This window comes from Passer domesticus, chromosome 5 (genome assembly GCF_036417665.1).
Source record: "Passer domesticus isolate bPasDom1 chromosome 5, bPasDom1.hap1, whole genome shotgun sequence".
Classification (NCBI taxonomy): Eukaryota; Metazoa; Chordata; class Aves; order Passeriformes; family Passeridae; genus Passer; species Passer domesticus.
In genome coordinates, this window is record NC_087478.1 from 11,823,030 (window position 1) to 11,840,271 (window position 17,242).

A 17,242-nucleotide genomic window follows, 5' to 3' on the forward strand; every position below is an offset into this window, starting at 1 on the left:
GAGGGCTGCGGCTGGAGGAGGGCCGGGGCAGAGGCTCCGCTACCGGGCCGTGCTCCTGTCCCCGCACCCAGGGCCCAGCGCCCGGCGGGAGCGCCTTGCTGAGGGCGCCGCGCTTGCTGGGCAGCAGCGGTGCAGGCCTCGCGCCTGCCAACTGCCGGGGGCCCTCTCCCTCCTGCCGCCACATCCCTGCGCCTCCTGACCCCCACTGCCTGTCTCCATTCCGGCCCCACTGAAGCCTTTCTGTGTGTCCTCCTGCAGACCATGGCTTTACTATCACTGATCTTCGTGCTTGTGCAAAGCCTGATCCAGTACCCCCAGCCGGCTGGAGATGGGCTGGATGAGGCTACGCACCAGCGAATGCAGGAGCGTCAGGAGCTGCTGGACCAGGAGATGGCTCGGCTGCTGCAGGAGCTGGAGCAGGGGCCCCTGGACGAGGGCTGGGCAGCCGTGCTCTTTGGTGCTCTGCAGCAGTGGCCATTCTGGGCTCTTGCTGGAGTCCTGCTCCTCTTGGGCCTGTGCCTTAGCTGCAGGAGAAGGAGCCGTGAGGCCAGCAGCAGCGGCAAGGACCAGAGCTCCTGCAACGACTTTGGACACGAGGAGAGTGGAACACAACAGGAAGAAGACAGTCCTTATTCGGAGGAAGGCGAAGAAAACACTGATGTAACTGTGGATGCGGACAACAACGGGAGCGGAAGTGACAGAGAAGGCAGTCCCGTGGCTGCAGATGAAGGAGACGATGACGTCATTGAAGGGAATTGTGACATCAAGGTGGAGGAAGACAGCGATGTTTACAATGACAATGGCCATGAGTTAAAGAAGGATGAAGGATGGAATGATGGGAATGTGCCAGGAGATAACACCACTGATGAAACTGAAGAAGAACCTGGCAACATTGCAGAAAAGGCCGAAGAGGTGGATGATCGAGATGAAGGAGAAAACAAGGATGTACAGGTGGAGGAAGACAATGATGTTTACAATGACAATGGCCACGAGTTAAAGAAAGATGATGGATGGAATGATGGGAATGTGCCAGGAGATAATACTGATGAAGAAACTGAAGAAGAACCTGGCAACGTTGCAGAAAAGACCGAAGAGGTGGATGAAGCAGATGAGGGAGAAAACAAGGATTTACAGGTGGAGCAAGACAAAAACGCTGGAAAGGAAGAAGAAGATGGGAATGAAGAAAACACCAATGGCGCAAATATGAAGGCAGGCAACCCTGATGATGTAAATGAAGGTGAGGACAACGTAAATGGACTGGAAGTATACACGGATGTGAAGGTGCAGGAAAGCAGTGATGCCAGTGAACAGAGAAGCAGGGATTGCACTGGGCAGAAACATAGTGGTGAACGTGGGAATGAAGAAGCCCACAGTTCCTTTGCTGAAACTGAGGAAGAAAAGAAGGAAGTTATAGAAGAAGATGAAAGTGATAGAAACAAGGTTGAAGAGCAAGGTGATCCGAATGTGGAGGAAAACAAGAAGGAGGAGAGAAAAGAAGATGAACAAGGTAACGTGGCTGCCAGTGAAAAAGAAGACAGTGACGGTGACAAGGAAGAAAGCAGCAGTGGTGGAACAGAAGATGGAGAAGACACCCAAGATGCTGGGAATGAGGGAGCCATCCTTTTTGTGGATCACATAGAGTGGCCTGTGGAGGAGCTGGAGCAAGGTTGCTCAGTGACAGCTGAGCTGATGGAGAGTTTCACGCGTGTCTTTGTGGACAGCGTGAGCAATAGCTTCTACCCAGTGCCTCAAGAAGCCATTGGAGTGGGCAGTGCCTTTGAGGGTTGGAGTCCCCGCGAGTGGGATGGCGTGTACCGTGTGCTGGTCCCGCTGAATCCCCCGCCAGGCCATGCCTTCCACCTAGAACTGAACAGTGCGGGGCAGATGGCAGCAAGGACCTTCAGCGTCCGCGTGGAGCTGGTGTGCACATGCGAGAGGGAGCAGCTGGGCGAGAAGCTGTTGTGCTTCCTGCACCACTCGCAGGAGGAGCTGTGGCGGAAGCAGAAGCGCAGCCTCCTAGAGACACTCTGCACCGGCTCCTACCTGGACGTGGAGAAGACCTCCCACTGGTTCCACCAGCTGGTGAGATGCTCCTGGCTGCACGTGCCTCAGTCCTACTCATGGCACTTGGTGTTTCAGCCCTGCAGCCGGTCCTGCCAATTCCAGCTTACCAAAGGCAAGAAGAGCCTGATGGTGGAGATTCTCTTTGGAGTGCGCCAAGGGGACTCCGACATCTTTGTCATCAGCCAGCCCACAGAGCCCCAGAAAGGTGGCCCCATCAACTTTATGAGCAGTCAGCCTGCCGAGGCCAAGCTCATCACAAGCACAGCGTGGCCTGAGACGTACGCTGTGGCAGAGGCGAAATTCTTCCAGCACATCGCCAGGCAGCTGCCCCGTCACAGCTTGCACCTGAAATGCCTGCAGGTCTTCACCTGCATCCTGAGGGGCACAGGGTTTTCCAGCTACACCTGGAAGACGGTGGTCATGCACGTGCTGACCACAGTACCGCTGTCCCAGTGGCGCAGGAGGGAATTTGAACGGCGGCTGTGGGACGTCATGGCCTACCTGCACCGCTGCCTGCAGTTGAAACGCCTGGAGCACTTTGTGCAAGGCAGTGAGAGGCTTCCTGCAGAGATCAGCGTGTCGCCAGCAACACGAAGGGTTGAGCCGCTCAACCTCTTCGAGCACCTGGCCCGAGATCCAGCCACCCACAGGGAGCTGATGCAAACATATGGCCAGCTGCGATTTCGCCTCTGGACGATGCTCTCCAGCCACTGAGAGGCGTTCCCTGCACAGAGCTGTGCTGGGGATCACATCCGATGGCAGCCACGTCAACTCTGCACAATTGTTTCCCTCATCACTGGCAGTCCTGAAGCTGCTTTCCTGCTCCTGCGGAAGGAAGACGCTGCAGCACATGACTTCATTGTGCAGACACATCTTGCTGTGGCCTTGTCCTGCACCTTCTAGTTACAACGGTGGCCAACTCTTTGAGGCAAAACCTGGCTCCACCTGCACATCCTTCCTCGTGGAAGACTCAGAAGCCGATAGAGGTTGCTCGGAACACCTCAAAGACAGCAACCTCTTATCATCTTAATGTAGTTGTTTAGTTGTAGCTGTAGTTTTAGTTGTAGTTGTAGATGTTGTTGTAGCTGTAGCTTTTGTTATAGTTGTAACTGTAATTGTAGCTGTATTTGTAGTTGCAAACTGTAGCTTTAATTAGACTTATTTATTAGCGTTCCTTCCAGAGCCCCTTTAGTGTAGTCAGTTTGGTAAAATTACCCTTAGTTTTGTAAAAATTACCCTTTTGTAGTGACCTGTCTCTTTTCAAATGTATCCATGTTTGAAAAATTAATAAAAAGAGATGTTTCTCAAATTGCTTGAAATGTGTCATTCTTCATATTTAACCCTCGTATCTTAGAGGATGTCCTTCCTCTACCCCTATCTGAAATAAAGACTTTTGCCAATCAGAGATGTTGGATATATTAAGTATGCGGTCTCTCAAGAATTCCCATAGAAATGCTTGAAGCTTGAATTAAAAATGCCTTGAAGTGCCTGAAATTTTGCAGCAGAGTACTCCTGAATTTTTTTAGGAATCTTTGGAAAAGTTTTCTTTACAGAGTCATTTTTATACACTCCTGGGGAGCAATTCAGTCCAAAAAGAGAAAGACAGAGAAGTCCCCAACTACAAAACAGGTCGTTTAATCCATCTTTTTTTCTCTTCTCATAACCAAGGTTTTGACACAAAATTGTGACAGCAGAAAGTTATGTTTTCTCTATTCCTGGTTATCTGTGTCCTTTTGGAGGGGCCCGGATTATCTACAGCTCAAACCTTTTCCACCAGGCCTGTGTAATATTGTATAGCAACGAGGGCCACTTTGCATGCACAGCTTTGTCCATGCTGAGATGCAGCTAAACAAAATATCATTTACTTCTTGCAGTACATAGTAAGATTCATAGGAGTTTGGAAGTATTTATTCTCTTTGCCTTTGTACCAATACATCTGGGGTCAACTAGTCAATTTTAGAATACCTTAGCAATTGGATAAATTGCTGCAGCTATACTAGAAATACTTTATCTCAAAAGTTTGGTTGAGAATTTCGGCAATGCCCATGTAAATCTTCATGTGTACTCTCCAACATGAGAAAGGGCTTGTTCCTGCCTAAAGGAAAGTGAGGCAACCTCTGTTTTGTGTATAAAAAATGAAAACGAAAATAATTAAAATTATATGAAAATTATACGACCTTAAATTTCAGAGGCCTTCAAAGGTGTCATTAGGTGTAACTGTTTTGAAGGACGTTGAGATGTTCCCGTCCTGCTGATTTTGGTGTGGCTTGCCATTAAAAAAAGTCTGTAACTGGTCACAAAGGGAATCCTGAGTCTCAGCTAAATTGGTTCCTCATTGCTACATTCTTACACTGTTCTGGAGTTGAGGAATGGTAGCATGGTCACCACACATGTGACTTGATGCTAAGCAGTCAAAATTTGTTTTATAAATGCAAATACCTATTATCAGAACAGAATGGCGTTTTTACTTTGGAAGCCTTTTTGCTGTGGCTCTGCTGCTGGAGATTTTTTAAGTAAGCCATGATCATGCTGTTGTAAGCCAAGTCCACTGAGTGTTGAGGCGGACCATCCAAGTGTGGGGACATGAGCCTTGACTCCATTTTTCTCAGAAGGCTGATTTATTATGTTATATATTATATTAATATATACTAAAGAATTAGTTTTATATTATAGATAGATAGATAGATAGATAGATAGATAGATAGATAGATAGATATAGAATATATATATAGAATGTATATATTCTATACATATATATAGAATTATATTAATATTATACTAAAGAACAGAGAGAGAAGAAAGATCAGAAGGCTGCAAAGAACAAGAATAGAAAAGAATAGAATGCATAACAAAATCTTGTGACTGCTCACAGCCTTGGCACAGGCGGCTGAGATTGGTCATCAAGTGAAAACAATCCACATGGACCAATGGAAGATGCACCAGTTGCATTCCACAGCAGCAGAGAGTTATTGTTTACATTTCTTTCCTGAGGCTCTCAGCTCCTCAGGACGGGAAAAATCCTAGCAGAGAATTTTTCATAAAATATCATGGCTACACCATGGTTTCTGTGAGTAAGATGTAGGAGAAATGAACTGTCTTGCCAGTTCTCCTAAAATTGTTAGTCATGTCGCTGACAAGTCCTGGCATCTCTGTTCTTTGGAATTAAGACCTGAAATATCATGAAGAGGAAGATACAGGGTTCTTTCCCTTCTTTGTGGACAACAGATGGAAAATGGCAACAGCAGGCAGTTCCAAACACCTGGTCACGTGCGTGTCTTTGAAGGGAAGGTTTCATTCCCTTCAAGGTGCAGTGTGTTTATGTCATAGGTCCATCTTCCCAGAAGAGCTGAGCATTTGCTGGGGCAGGAGAGCTGAAAGTAAGCAAGGTTTTGCTCCGCAGTTACTGAATCTCCCAGCTGCATCAGTCAGTGGTGGATGGGAAAGAGGGACAGGGTGGGCTAGTTAAAGATGCGTCTGTAACTGCAGGAGTGCTTCCAGAAACCACAGCATGTGCAGCTCCTTTGTGTTCAGACAGCAATTAAAATCTTAGACCTTCTCTTAATGGCAGTTACAGGTTTGCATCTTCTCTGGGTTTTCACCTTAAGAAGTGAGAACCTGTGCTGGAAATGCTAAGATACTCCAGTGAGTGATGTGGGGATCAATGCAATGTCACACGATGGATTTCCTTTATTGTGTGCCCCAGCCTAAAAATGTGTTCTAAAAAATCATGCAAGTGTAAAACTAAAACTACACACAATGCAATTGAAATATGTTGTAATACAGAATCAAAGTAAGACATTCTCCACCTTTGTTAATACCCTATGAACTTTAATCACATATCTCATCCTTTATTCCCCCATTTTCCAATAGTTGAAAAATTATCTTCTTCATTTAGACTTAACTCTTAAATATTGGTTCATGTCATTACTATCTCAGAAATTGTCACTGCTCTTGTGATGTTTTTAGGGTGCTCTCACTGCATAGATCTTATTTAATCTATGTATCTTTGACACTTCTACAAGTTTGAGCTGCTTTTATTATTATGTTACAGCTTTAATATATGGAGGAGGTAACTTGGGATGATTTTTGAGTAATATTCCTTATTTTAATACTCTTTGTTTAACACTGCTTTCAGTCTAAGAGAAACAGTAGATATTTATCACTCATTTTTATGCAGCTGGAGATAACCTGTGACCTTCATCCAAACTACAGAACTCCTCAAGCACAGAAGTGATGTTCAGTATCCCTAAGTAGCACATCCTCCTTGTCTGCCTTCTTTAACATCCTCATTCCAACTGCTAGAGCAGATGCAGAAGGTTTTCATCTATCAGTCTCATTCATTAATGTAATTTGCAGGACAGCATCCCTTACCAAAGAATGGAAGGGTCTGTGTCCTAATTCATATATGTTTAATTCATTCAGTGTAGATAGTCTTGTTTCTGTCTATCTTCTGAGTAATAATATTTTCTAATTAATTGAGAGGTACTTACATACATATTTTCTGAGCAGTTCTCGAAGTTCTACTTTATAAGGAAGAGTAGAGAACAGCCAAACCAGAGGGCTGATTGACTTCTAAGGAAAAGAAAACAAAAATTGAATGTTTTAAAATTTGTAGCTATCCTAACATTTCCCTGCAGAAATGCAGATTCCTAATTGCAAATGTAACCCCGTTGATTTGATTTACTTTGCTGCGTTTCATGGACATCCTAGTTAGTATAGTCTTTGTTCTCAGTGAATGCATTCATTTTACAAAAGTGTGCACCCTGGTTTATTGGCTGAGGGGGATGCCTCAGCCCACATTTGGATGTTGTCACCAGTGACATCCACAAACATACATCATTCCCATGTGGGAATGTGGCCATGCCCCAGAGCAAGCCTTGCTTGCTGTGAACACTTGTGACTTGGTCAGAGGACCCGGAACCCTACATTGTGACACAATACATAGGAATAAGCATGACTGAAGGAACCTGTGGCTTTTAAAACAGGATTTGCTTAGCACTGTTAAAAACAACTATGGTAGTAATTTAAATCCAATAAACAAGAGCATTATTCTCAGCTGATTTGGTTTTCTCCACATTGAAGGAATTAAGATGCAGTCTCACTCCCACTGAAGTCATGGCAAGTGTTTGGCCACTGAAGTCAATTGAAGCAAGATCAAATTCACACTCTTCACCTTTTTCATCTTACAGAAGTAAACTAAAGACAGGCAGATCTTTCTCTTTTGCTGAAGGAAGCCAGTGCTAAATCATCAGCTCCACATGGAAATTAGCCACGTTTTAAGGATTGCTTAGTTTCATGCAGTGGTTTGCACACAGGATTTTCTTCCCCCTAAGAGTGATCCATTCTTTAACATGGTGAAAAAGCAAACAGAGAGCATTTTGGTGCCAGGAATTCTTTTGAAAATGTAGTACACTTGCTTAATGTGAGTACACTTGCTTAATGTTCAAAAATGGTCCTTTGAACATGCTACTTTACAATGTCTGGCATTCTTTTCTCTACATGGTTTTTGCTTTAAACCTATTTCATTTTATAAACGATGAGATGCTTGATTGTTGCATCAGAGCAGTTAGTTTGTTAAGTTTCAGTACAGCTGGATAATTTCCATGTCATACATCATTTAATTATCCATATAAAACATAGTTCAAACTGTACAGCTCCTTGAACCTCACCTGATCTGTCTGTGACACTGCAGTAATCCCAGTACCCTGATGGGATGTTGTGCGACTATGACTGGTTGGAATGTGGATGTACAAGAGAGCCTAGAAATGAGTTTGCATTTTGCAGCTGTGCTTGTTCTGCTGGAAGAGAAAGTAAAACTAGAAAAAACCCGGCTCCTGTGGTAGTACCAGCAGCTGTGAATCCGAAGGCTTATAAAAATCAAGGAAAACGTGGTGACTGAGGAAGTGGTGTTTTCCTCTTGTTTGTTATTTAATAAATTGTTGATGGTTTGTTATTTCTCAGAAAAATCTATCTCGGATTCCTTTGTGGAGAAATAAGAAGTGTTTATGTGAGAGTGAAGATCCTGCTGCTGGAAGATTGTATAGTTCCGCAAAATACTTTGCCTCTTTTGTCTGAAAAATGCTTTCTGGAGGCAGTGATCATTGAGACTTAAAATATACCCCAGCTTGACGATGGATGGGCACTGCTGTCCATGCAAGGAAAGTCTCTTGTATGTGCAGTAAGATAAATATAAAGCTGAAGGCATTTAGTAATAGGAAAACCAGCAAATTTCTTACAAACTTTTTTTTCCTTTTTTTTAAGCTAGAGAACTTGAAGGTCAGATCCAACTATATATTGCATTTTCTGTCATATAATTATCATATATATAATGTCCTGGAGAACAGCTTCCAGTCACTGACATCAACAGTTTACATAGCAGTTGAACTAAGAACAACCTTGGAGAACTGACCCATAACAACCTCTTAAGTATAATCCGTAGCTCACAACAGTTTTTGTGTTTTCATGGTCACAGAAGGGCCTCAATTGGATAAAAGAAGAATTGTGTTCAAAAAATACAGAACTATTCTGCTGAGTGTTCACTTTATTAAATCTTGGAAAGGAGAGGAAACAGAACTGAAAGAGTGAAGAGTTTTTGCTCCCTTGTACAAAGAAGGATGGGATAACATCAAAACCAGTCTCCCTAGAAGAACGGGGGAAGATCCATGATAAGTGGCATCAGCTTGGAAGATGGTTCAAAACTCTTTGACTGATTTTACTAATGACATCTGTTAAGCAGACCCAATTCAGAGCAGTTTCAGAAATCCCAACATGATTGTCCTTCTGCGCACTAATGAGAGGGCATGATCCGCCTGACACCAGTGTCTGTCTAGCAGTGGACATCTGTGGTCACTATGCAGGTACTCAAGTCACATCCTGTTTCCCTTTCCGCCCTCCCCATTTCTGCAGTTCTATTTATTGGTGAGTTCCCCAAAGAATGGTTGAGGAGTATAATCTCTCCTGTACTCACAGTCCTTTGGAGATAAATACACAAAGAGACAGCAGAAAGAGGCAGAAGTTCCTTTATCGGTCAGAGAGATTGGCTAACTCTGTTTGAGGGAGACAATTTAGAAGATGGTGGGAGTGACAGAGGTACATCTTTGCACAAATTTCAAAAACCAGACATTCTACTTTCTCAACAAAATCCTGGCTCTACCAGAATTTTGCATGGTGTTGAACCATAGAGTTTGAGAGCGAAGAGGTTATTGAAGGCACCAAAATTTTGTCATTCAAATTTTGGCCTTTTCAGGATGGTATTAAATCTTCCTCTGCATCATCCAAGCAAACTAGACTTCTTTCAGAAGGATTTATCACTAAATCTGTAACAGAGCATTAGCCTACGTGACACCCTGCCCCAAAAGTAATAAGTAGAAATACTAATAATAAAAAATGTCCCCCACCGGTATGAAATAAAAGCCTGCACTTGTATACCGAGAACATCCATGGGTCATGTCACCCGAATTTATATTTGACAAGACTTGTGTGTGAGGGCACTTGTGCCTGCTTTGTGAAGGGAAGCTCTGGGGTTCCCAGGTTCCCGAGTGATGGGTCTGCACTTGGTGTTTCTTGGGGCTTTGTGTGCCCAGGGCCATGATGAGTTCCCTGCCCGGGCTGGGGAGGGCGGGCGGGGCTGGGTGATGCGCTCTGGGTTCTGTGACAGCACCAGGGCCGCGTCACAATGGGGGCAGCTATAAAAGGCCAGAGCGCGTGCTGCTGCCCCAGTAGAGCCTGGGCGAGCGGTGAGTGCACAGCAGCGAGGAGACAGAGCAGGAGGAGGGCTGCGGCTGGAGGAGGGCCGGGGCAGAGGCTCCGCTACCGGGCCGTGCTCCTGTCCCCGCACCCAGGGCCCAGCGCCCGGCGGGAGCGCCTTGCTGAGGGCGCCGCGCTTGCTGGGCAGCAGCGGTGCAGGCCTCGCGCCTGCCAACTGCCGGGGGCCCTCTCCCTCCTGCCGCCACATCCCTGCGCCTCCTGACCCCCACTGCCTGTCTCCATTCCGGCCCCACTGAAGCCTTTCTGTGTGTCCTCCTGCAGACCATGGCTTTACTATCACTGATCTTCGTGCTTGTGCAAAGCCTGATCCAGTACCCCCAGCCGGCTGGAGATGGGCTGGATGAGGCTACGCACCAGCGAATGCAGGAGCGTCAGGAGCTGCTGGACCAGGAGATGGCTCGGCTGCTGCAGGAGCTGGAGCAGGGGCCCCTGGACGAGGGCTGGGCAGCCGTGCTCTTTGGTGCTCTGCAGCAGTGGCCATTCTGGGCTCTTGCTGGAGTCCTGCTCCTCTTGGGCCTGTGCCTTAGCTGCAGGAGAAGGAGCCGTGAGGCCAGCAGCAGCGGCAAGGACCAGAGCTCCTGCAACGACTTTGGACACGAGGAGAGTGGAACACAACAGGAAGAAGACAGTCCTTATTCGGAGGAAGGCGAAGAAAACACTGATGTAACTGTGGATGCGGACAACAACGGGAGCGGAAGTGACAGAGAAGGCAGTCCCGTGGCTGCAGATGAAGGAGACGATGACGTCATTGAAGGGAATTGTGACATCAAGGTGGAGGAAGACAGCGATGTTTACAATGACAATGGCCATGAGTTAAAGAAGGATGAAGGATGGAATGATGGGAATGTGCCAGGAGATAACACCACTGATGAAACTGAAGAAGAACCTGGCAACATTGCAGAAAAGGCCGAAGAGGTGGATGATCGAGATGAAGGAGAAAACAAGGATGTACAGGTGGAGGAAGACAATGATGTTTACAATGACAATGGCCACGAGTTAAAGAAAGATGATGGATGGAATGATGGGAATGTGCCAGGAGATAATACTGATGAAGAAACTGAAGAAGAACCTGGCAACGTTGCAGAAAAGACCGAAGAGGTGGATGAAGCAGATGAGGGAGAAAACAAGGATTTACAGGTGGAGCAAGACAAAAACGCTGGAAAGGAAGAAGAAGATGGGAATGAAGAAAACACCAATGGCGCAAATATGAAGGCAGGCAACCCTGATGATGTAAATGAAGGTGAGGACAACGTAAATGGACTGGAAGTATACACGGATGTGAAGGTGCAGGAAAGCAGTGATGCCAGTGAACAGAGAAGCAGGGATTGCACTGGGCAGAAACATAGTGGTGAACGTGGGAATGAAGAAGCCCACAGTTCCTTTGCTGAAACTGAGGAAGAAAAGAAGGAAGTTATAGAAGAAGATGAAAGTGATAGAAACAAGGTTGAAGAGCAAGGTGATCCGAATGTGGAGGAAAACAAGAAGGAGGAGAGAAAAGAAGATGAACAAGGTAACGTGGCTGCCAGTGAAAAAGAAGACAGTGACGGTGACAAGGAAGAAAGCAGCAGTGGTGGAACAGAAGATGGAGAAGACACCCAAGATGCTGGGAATGAGGGAGCCATCCTTTTTGTGGATCACATAGAGTGGCCTGTGGAGGAGCTGGAGCAAGGTTGCTCAGTGACAGCTGAGCTGATGGAGAGTTTCACGCGTGTCTTTGTGGACAGCGTGAGCAATAGCTTCTACCCAGTGCCTCAAGAAGCCATTGGAGTGGGCAGTGCCTTTGAGGGTTGGAGTCCCCGCGAGTGGGATGGCGTGTACCGTGTGCTGGTCCCGCTGAATCCCCCGCCAGGCCATGCCTTCCACCTAGAACTGAACAGTGCGGGGCAGATGGCAGCAAGGACCTTCAGCGTCCGCGTGGAGCTGGTGTGCACATGCGAGAGGGAGCAGCTGGGCGAGAAGCTGTTGTGCTTCCTGCACCACTCGCAGGAGGAGCTGTGGCGGAAGCAGAAGCGCAGCCTCCTAGAGACACTCTGCACCGGCTCCTACCTGGACGTGGAGAAGACCTCCCACTGGTTCCACCAGCTGGTGAGATGCTCCTGGCTGCACGTGCCTCAGTCCTACTCATGGCACTTGGTGTTTCAGCCCTGCAGCCGGTCCTGCCAATTCCAGCTTACCAAAGGCAAGAAGAGCCTGATGGTGGAGATTCTCTTTGGAGTGCGCCAAGGGGACTCCGACATCTTTGTCATCAGCCAGCCCACAGAGCCCCAGAAAGGTGGCCCCATCAACTTTATGAGCAGTCAGCCTGCCGAGGCCAAGCTCATCACAAGCACAGCGTGGCCTGAGACATACGCTGTGGCAGAGGCAAAATTCTTCCAGCACATCGCCAGGCAGCTGCCCCGTCACAGCTTGCACCTGAAATGCCTGCAGGTCTTCACCTGCATCCTGAGGGGCACAGGGTTTTCCAGCTACACCTGGAAGACGGTGGTCATGCACGTGCTGACCACAGTACCGCTGTCCCAGTGGCGCAGGAGGGAATTTGAACGGCGGCTGTGGGACGTCATGGCCTACCTGCACCGCTGCCTGCAGTTGAAACGCCTGGAGCACTTTGTGCAAGGCAGTGAGAAGCTTCCTGCAGAGATCAGCGTGTCGCCAGCAACACGAAGGGTTGAGCCGCTCAACCTCTTCGAGCACCTGGCCCGAGATCCAGCCACCCACAGGGAGCTGATGCAAACATATGGCCAGCTGCGATTTCGCCTCTGGACGATGCTCTCCAGCCACTGAGAGGCGTTCCCTGCACAGAGCTGTGCTGGGGATCACATCCGATGGCAGCCACGTGAACTCTGCACAATTGTTTCCCTCATCACTGGCAGTCCTGAAGCTGCTTTCCTGCTCCTGCGGAAGGAAGACGCTGCAGCACATGACTTCATTGTGCAGACACATCTTGCTGTGGCCTTGTCCTGCACCTTCTAGTTACAACGGTGGCCAACTCTTTGAGGCAAAACCTGGCTCCACCTGCACATCCTTCCTCGTGGAAGACTCAGAAGCCGATAGAGGTTGCTCGGAACACCTCAAAGACAGCAACCTCTTATCATCTTAATGTAGTTGTTTAGTTGTAGCTGTAGTTTTAGTTGTAGTTGTAGATGTTGTTGTAGCTGTAGCTTTTGTTATAGTTGTAACTGTAATTGTAGCTGTATTTGTAGTTGCAAACTGTAGCTTTAATTAGACTTATTTATTAGCGTTCCTTCCAGAGCCCCTTTAGTGTAGTCAGTTTGGTAAAATTACCCTTAGTTTTGTAAAAATTACCCTTTTGTAGTGACCTGTCTCTTTTCAAATGTATCCATGTTTGAAAAATTAATAAAAAGAGATGTTTCTCAAATTGCTTGAAATGTGTCATTCTTCATATTTAACCCTCGTATCTTAGAGGATGTCCTTCCTCTACCCCTATCTGAAATAAAGACTTTTGCCAATCAGAGATGTTGGATATATTAAGTATGCGGTCTCTCAAGAATTCCCATAGAAATGCTTGAAGCTTGAATTAAAAATGCCTTGAAGTGCCTGAAATTTTGCAGCAGAGTACTCCTGAATTTTTTTAGGAATCTTTGGAAAAGTTTTCTTTACAGAGTCATTTTTATACACTCCTGGGGAGCAATTCAGTCCAAAAAGAGAAAGACAGAGAAGTCCCCAACTACAAAACAGGTCGTTTAATCCATCTTTTTTTCTCTTCTCATAACCAAGGTTTTGACACAAAATTGTGACAGCAGAAAGTTATGTTTTCTCTATTCCTGGTTATCTGTGTCCTTTTGGAGGGGCCCGGATTATCTACAGCTCAAACCTTTTCCACCAGGCCTGTGTAATATTGTATAGCAACGAGGGCCACTTTGCATGCACAGCTTTGTCCATGCTGAGATGCAGCTAAACAAAATATCATTTACTTCTTGCAGTACATAGTAAGATTCATAGGAGTTTGGAAGTATTTATTCTCTTTGCCTTTGTACCAATACATCTGGGGTCAACTAGTCAATTTTAGAATACCTTAGCAATTGGATAAATTGCTGCAGCTATACTAGAAATACTTTATCTCAAAAGTTTGGTTGAGAATTTCGGCAATGCCCATGTAAATCTTCATGTGTACTCTCCAACATGAGAAAGGGCTTGTTCCTGCCTAAAGGAAAGTGAGGCAACCTCTGTTTTGTGTATAAAAAATGAAAACGAAAATAATTAAAATTATATGAAAATTATACGACCTTAAATTTCAGAGGCCTTCAAAGGTGTCATTAGGTGTAACTGTTTTGAAGGACGTTGAGATGTTCCCGTCCTGCTGATTTTGGTGTGGCTTGCCATTAAAAAAAGTCTGTAACTGGTCACAAAGGGAATCCTGAGTCTCAGCTAAATTGGTTCCTCATTGCTACATTCTTACACTGTTCTGGAGTTGAGGAATGGTAGCATGGTCACCACACATGTGACTTGATGCTAAGCAGTCAAAATTTGTTTTATAAATGCAAATACCTATTATCAGAACAGAATGGCGTTTTTACTTTGGAAGCCTTTTTGCTGTGGCTCTGCTGCTGGAGATTTTTTAAGTAAGCCATGATCATGCTGTTGTAAGCCAAGTCCACTGAGTGTTGAGGCGGACCATCCAAGTGTGGGGACATGAGCCTTGACTCCATTTTTCTCAGAAGGCTGATTTATTATGTTATATATTATATTAATATATACTAAAGAATTAGTTTTATATTATAGATAGATAGATAGATAGATAGATAGATAGATAGATAGATAGATATAGAATATATATATAGAATGTATATATTCTATACATATATATAGAATTATATTAATATTATACTAAAGAACAGAGAGAGAAGAAAGATCAGAAGGCTGCAAAGAACAAGAATAGAAAAGAATAGAATGCATAACAAAATCTTGTGACTGCTCACAGCCTTGGCACAGGCGGCTGAGATTGGTCATCAAGTGAAAACAATCCACATGGACCAATGGAAGATGCACCAGTTGCATTCCACAGCAGCAGAGAGTTATTGTTTACATTTCTTTCCTGAGGCTCTCAGCTCCTCAGGACGGGAAAAATCCTAGCAGAGAATTTTTCATAAAATATCATGGCTACACCATGGTTTCTGTGAGTAAGATGTAGGAGAAATGAACTGTCTTGCCAGTTCTCCTAAAATTGTTAGTCATGTCGCTGACAAGTCCTGGCATCTCTGTTCTTTGGAATTAAGACCTGAAATATCATGAAGAGGAAGATACAGGGTTCTTTCCCTTCTTTGTGGACAACAGATGGAAAATGGCAACAGCAGGCAGTTCCAAACACCTGGTCACGTGCGTGTCTTTGAAGGGAAGGTTTCATTCCCTTCAAGGTGCAGTGTGTTTATGTCATAGGTCCATCTTCCCAGAAGAGCTGAGCATTTGCTGGGGCAGGAGAGCTGAAAGTAAGCAAGGTTTTGCTCCGCAGTTACTGAATCTCCCAGCTGCATCAGTCAGTGGTGGATGGGAAAGAGGGACAGGGTGGGCTAGTTAAAGATGCGTCTGTAACTGCAGGAGTGCTTCCAGAAACCACAGCATGTGCAGCTCCTTTGTGTTCAGACAGCAATTAAAATCTTAGACCTTCTCTTAATGGCAGTTACAGGTTTGCATCTTCTCTGGGTTTTCACCTTAAGAAGTGAGAACCTGTGCTGGAAATGCTAAGATACTCCAGTGAGTGATGTGGGGATCAATGCAATGTCACACGATGGATTTCCTTTATTGTGTGCCCCAGCCTAAAAATGTGTTCTAAAAAATCATGCAAGTGTAAAACTAAAACTACACACAATGCAATTGAAATATGTTGTAATACAGAATCAAAGTAAGACATTCTCCACCTTTGTTAATACCCTATGAACTTTAATCACATATCTCATCCTTTATTCCCCCATTTTCCAATAGTTGAAAAATTATCTTCTTCATTTAGACTTAACTCTTAAATATTGGTTCATGTCATTACTATCTCAGAAATTGTCACTGCTCTTGTGATGTTTTTAGGGTGCTCTCACTGCATAGATCTTATTTAATCTATGTATCTTTGACACTTCTACAAGTTTGAGCTGCTTTTATTATTATGTTACAGCTTTAATATATGGAGGAGGTAACTTGGGATGATTTTTGAGTAATATTCCTTATTTTAATACTCTTTGTTTAACACTGCTTTCAGTCTAAGAGAAACAGTAGATATTTATCACTCATTTTTATGCAGCTGGAGATAACCTGTGACCTTCATCCAAACTACAGAACTCCTCAAGCACAGAAGTGATGTTCAGTATCCCTAAGTAGCACATCCTCCTTGTCTGCCTTCTTTAACATCCTCATTCCAACTGCTAGAGCAGATGCAGAAGGTTTTCATCTATCAGTCTCATTCATTAATGTAATTTGCAGGACAGCATCCCTTACCAAAGAATGGAAGGGTCTGTGTCCTAATTCATATATGTTTAATTCATTCAGTGTAGATAGTCTTGTTTCTGTCTATCTTCTGAGTAATAATATTTTCTAATTAATTGAGAGGTACTTACATACATATTTTCTGAGCAGTTCTCGAAGTTCTACTTTATAAGGAAGAGTAGAGAACAGCCAAACCAGAGGGCTGATTGACTTCTAAGGAAAAGAAAACAAAAATGGAATGTTTTAAAATTTGTAGCTATCCTAACATTTCCCTGCAGAAATGCAGATTCCTAATTGCAAATGTAACCCCGTTGATTTGATTTACTTTGCTGCGTTTCATGGACATCCTAGTTAGTATAGTCTTTGTTCTCAGTGAATGCATTCATTTTACAAAAGTGTGCACCCTGGTTTATTGGCTGAGGGGGATGCCTCAGCCCACATTTGGATGTTGTCACCAGTGACATCCACAAACATACATCATTCCCATGTGGGAATGTGGCCATGCCCCAGAGCAAGCCTTGCTTGCTGTGAACACTTGTGACTTGGTCAGAGGACCCGGAACCCTACATTGTGACACAATACATAGGAATAAGCATGACTGAAGGAACCTGTGGCTTTTAAAACAGGATTTGCTTAGCACTGTTAAAAACAACTATGGTAGTAATTTAAATCCAATAAACAAGAGCATTATTCTCAGCTGATTTGGTTTTCTCCACATTGAAGGAATTAAGATGCAGTCTCACTCCCACTGAAGTCATGGCAAGTGTTTGGCCACTGAAGTCAATTGAAGCAAGATCAAATTCACACTCTTCACCTTTTTCATCTTACAGAAGTAAACTAAAGACAGGCAGATCTTTCTCTTTTGCTGAAGGAAGCCAGTGCTAAATCATCAGCTCCACATGGAAATTAGCCACGTTTTAAGGATTGCTTAGTTTCATGCAGTGGTTTGCACACAGGATTTTCTTCCCCCTAAGAGTGATCCATT

General features: G+C 44.9%; 2 protein-coding genes and 1 long non-coding RNA gene across 4 annotated transcripts in view; 2 read left to right on the forward strand and 1 right to left on the reverse strand.

Moving 5' to 3' along the window:
* The window catches only part of LOC135301678 (uncharacterized), a 94,493-nt gene that overhangs the window by 4,259 nt on the left and 72,992 nt on the right, over positions 1-17,242 (reverse strand). For both annotated transcript variants that reach the window (XR_010363429.1, XR_010363428.1), the window contains exons 4-5: positions 16,389-16,470; positions 6,555-6,636 (exon numbers count right to left, since the gene is read on the reverse strand). This is a non-coding gene — a long non-coding RNA (uncharacterized LOC135301678). The remainder of the gene's footprint in view (positions 1-6,554; positions 6,637-16,388; positions 16,471-17,242) is intronic.
* Positions 248-3,373, forward strand: LOC135301667 (inositol 1,4,5-trisphosphate receptor-interacting protein-like). The gene has a single exon (XM_064421970.1). The coding sequence runs from the start codon at positions 262-264 to the stop codon at positions 2,776-2,778; it is 2,517 nt and encodes an 838-aa protein (XP_064278040.1). The 5' UTR covers positions 248-261; the 3' UTR covers positions 2,779-3,373.
* Positions 10,082-13,207, forward strand: LOC135301668 (inositol 1,4,5-trisphosphate receptor-interacting protein-like). The gene has a single exon (XM_064421971.1). The coding sequence runs from the start codon at positions 10,096-10,098 to the stop codon at positions 12,610-12,612; it is 2,517 nt and encodes an 838-aa protein (XP_064278041.1). The 5' UTR covers positions 10,082-10,095; the 3' UTR covers positions 12,613-13,207.

Bases quoted from the DNA above. Each gene is read 5' to 3' on its own strand.
- LOC135301667 (XM_064421970.1), top strand. From the start codon at position 262: ATGGCTTTACTATCACTGATCTTCGTGCTTGTGCAAAGCCTGATCCAG.
- LOC135301668 (XM_064421971.1), top strand. From the start codon at position 10,096: ATGGCTTTACTATCACTGATCTTCGTGCTTGTGCAAAGCCTGATCCAG.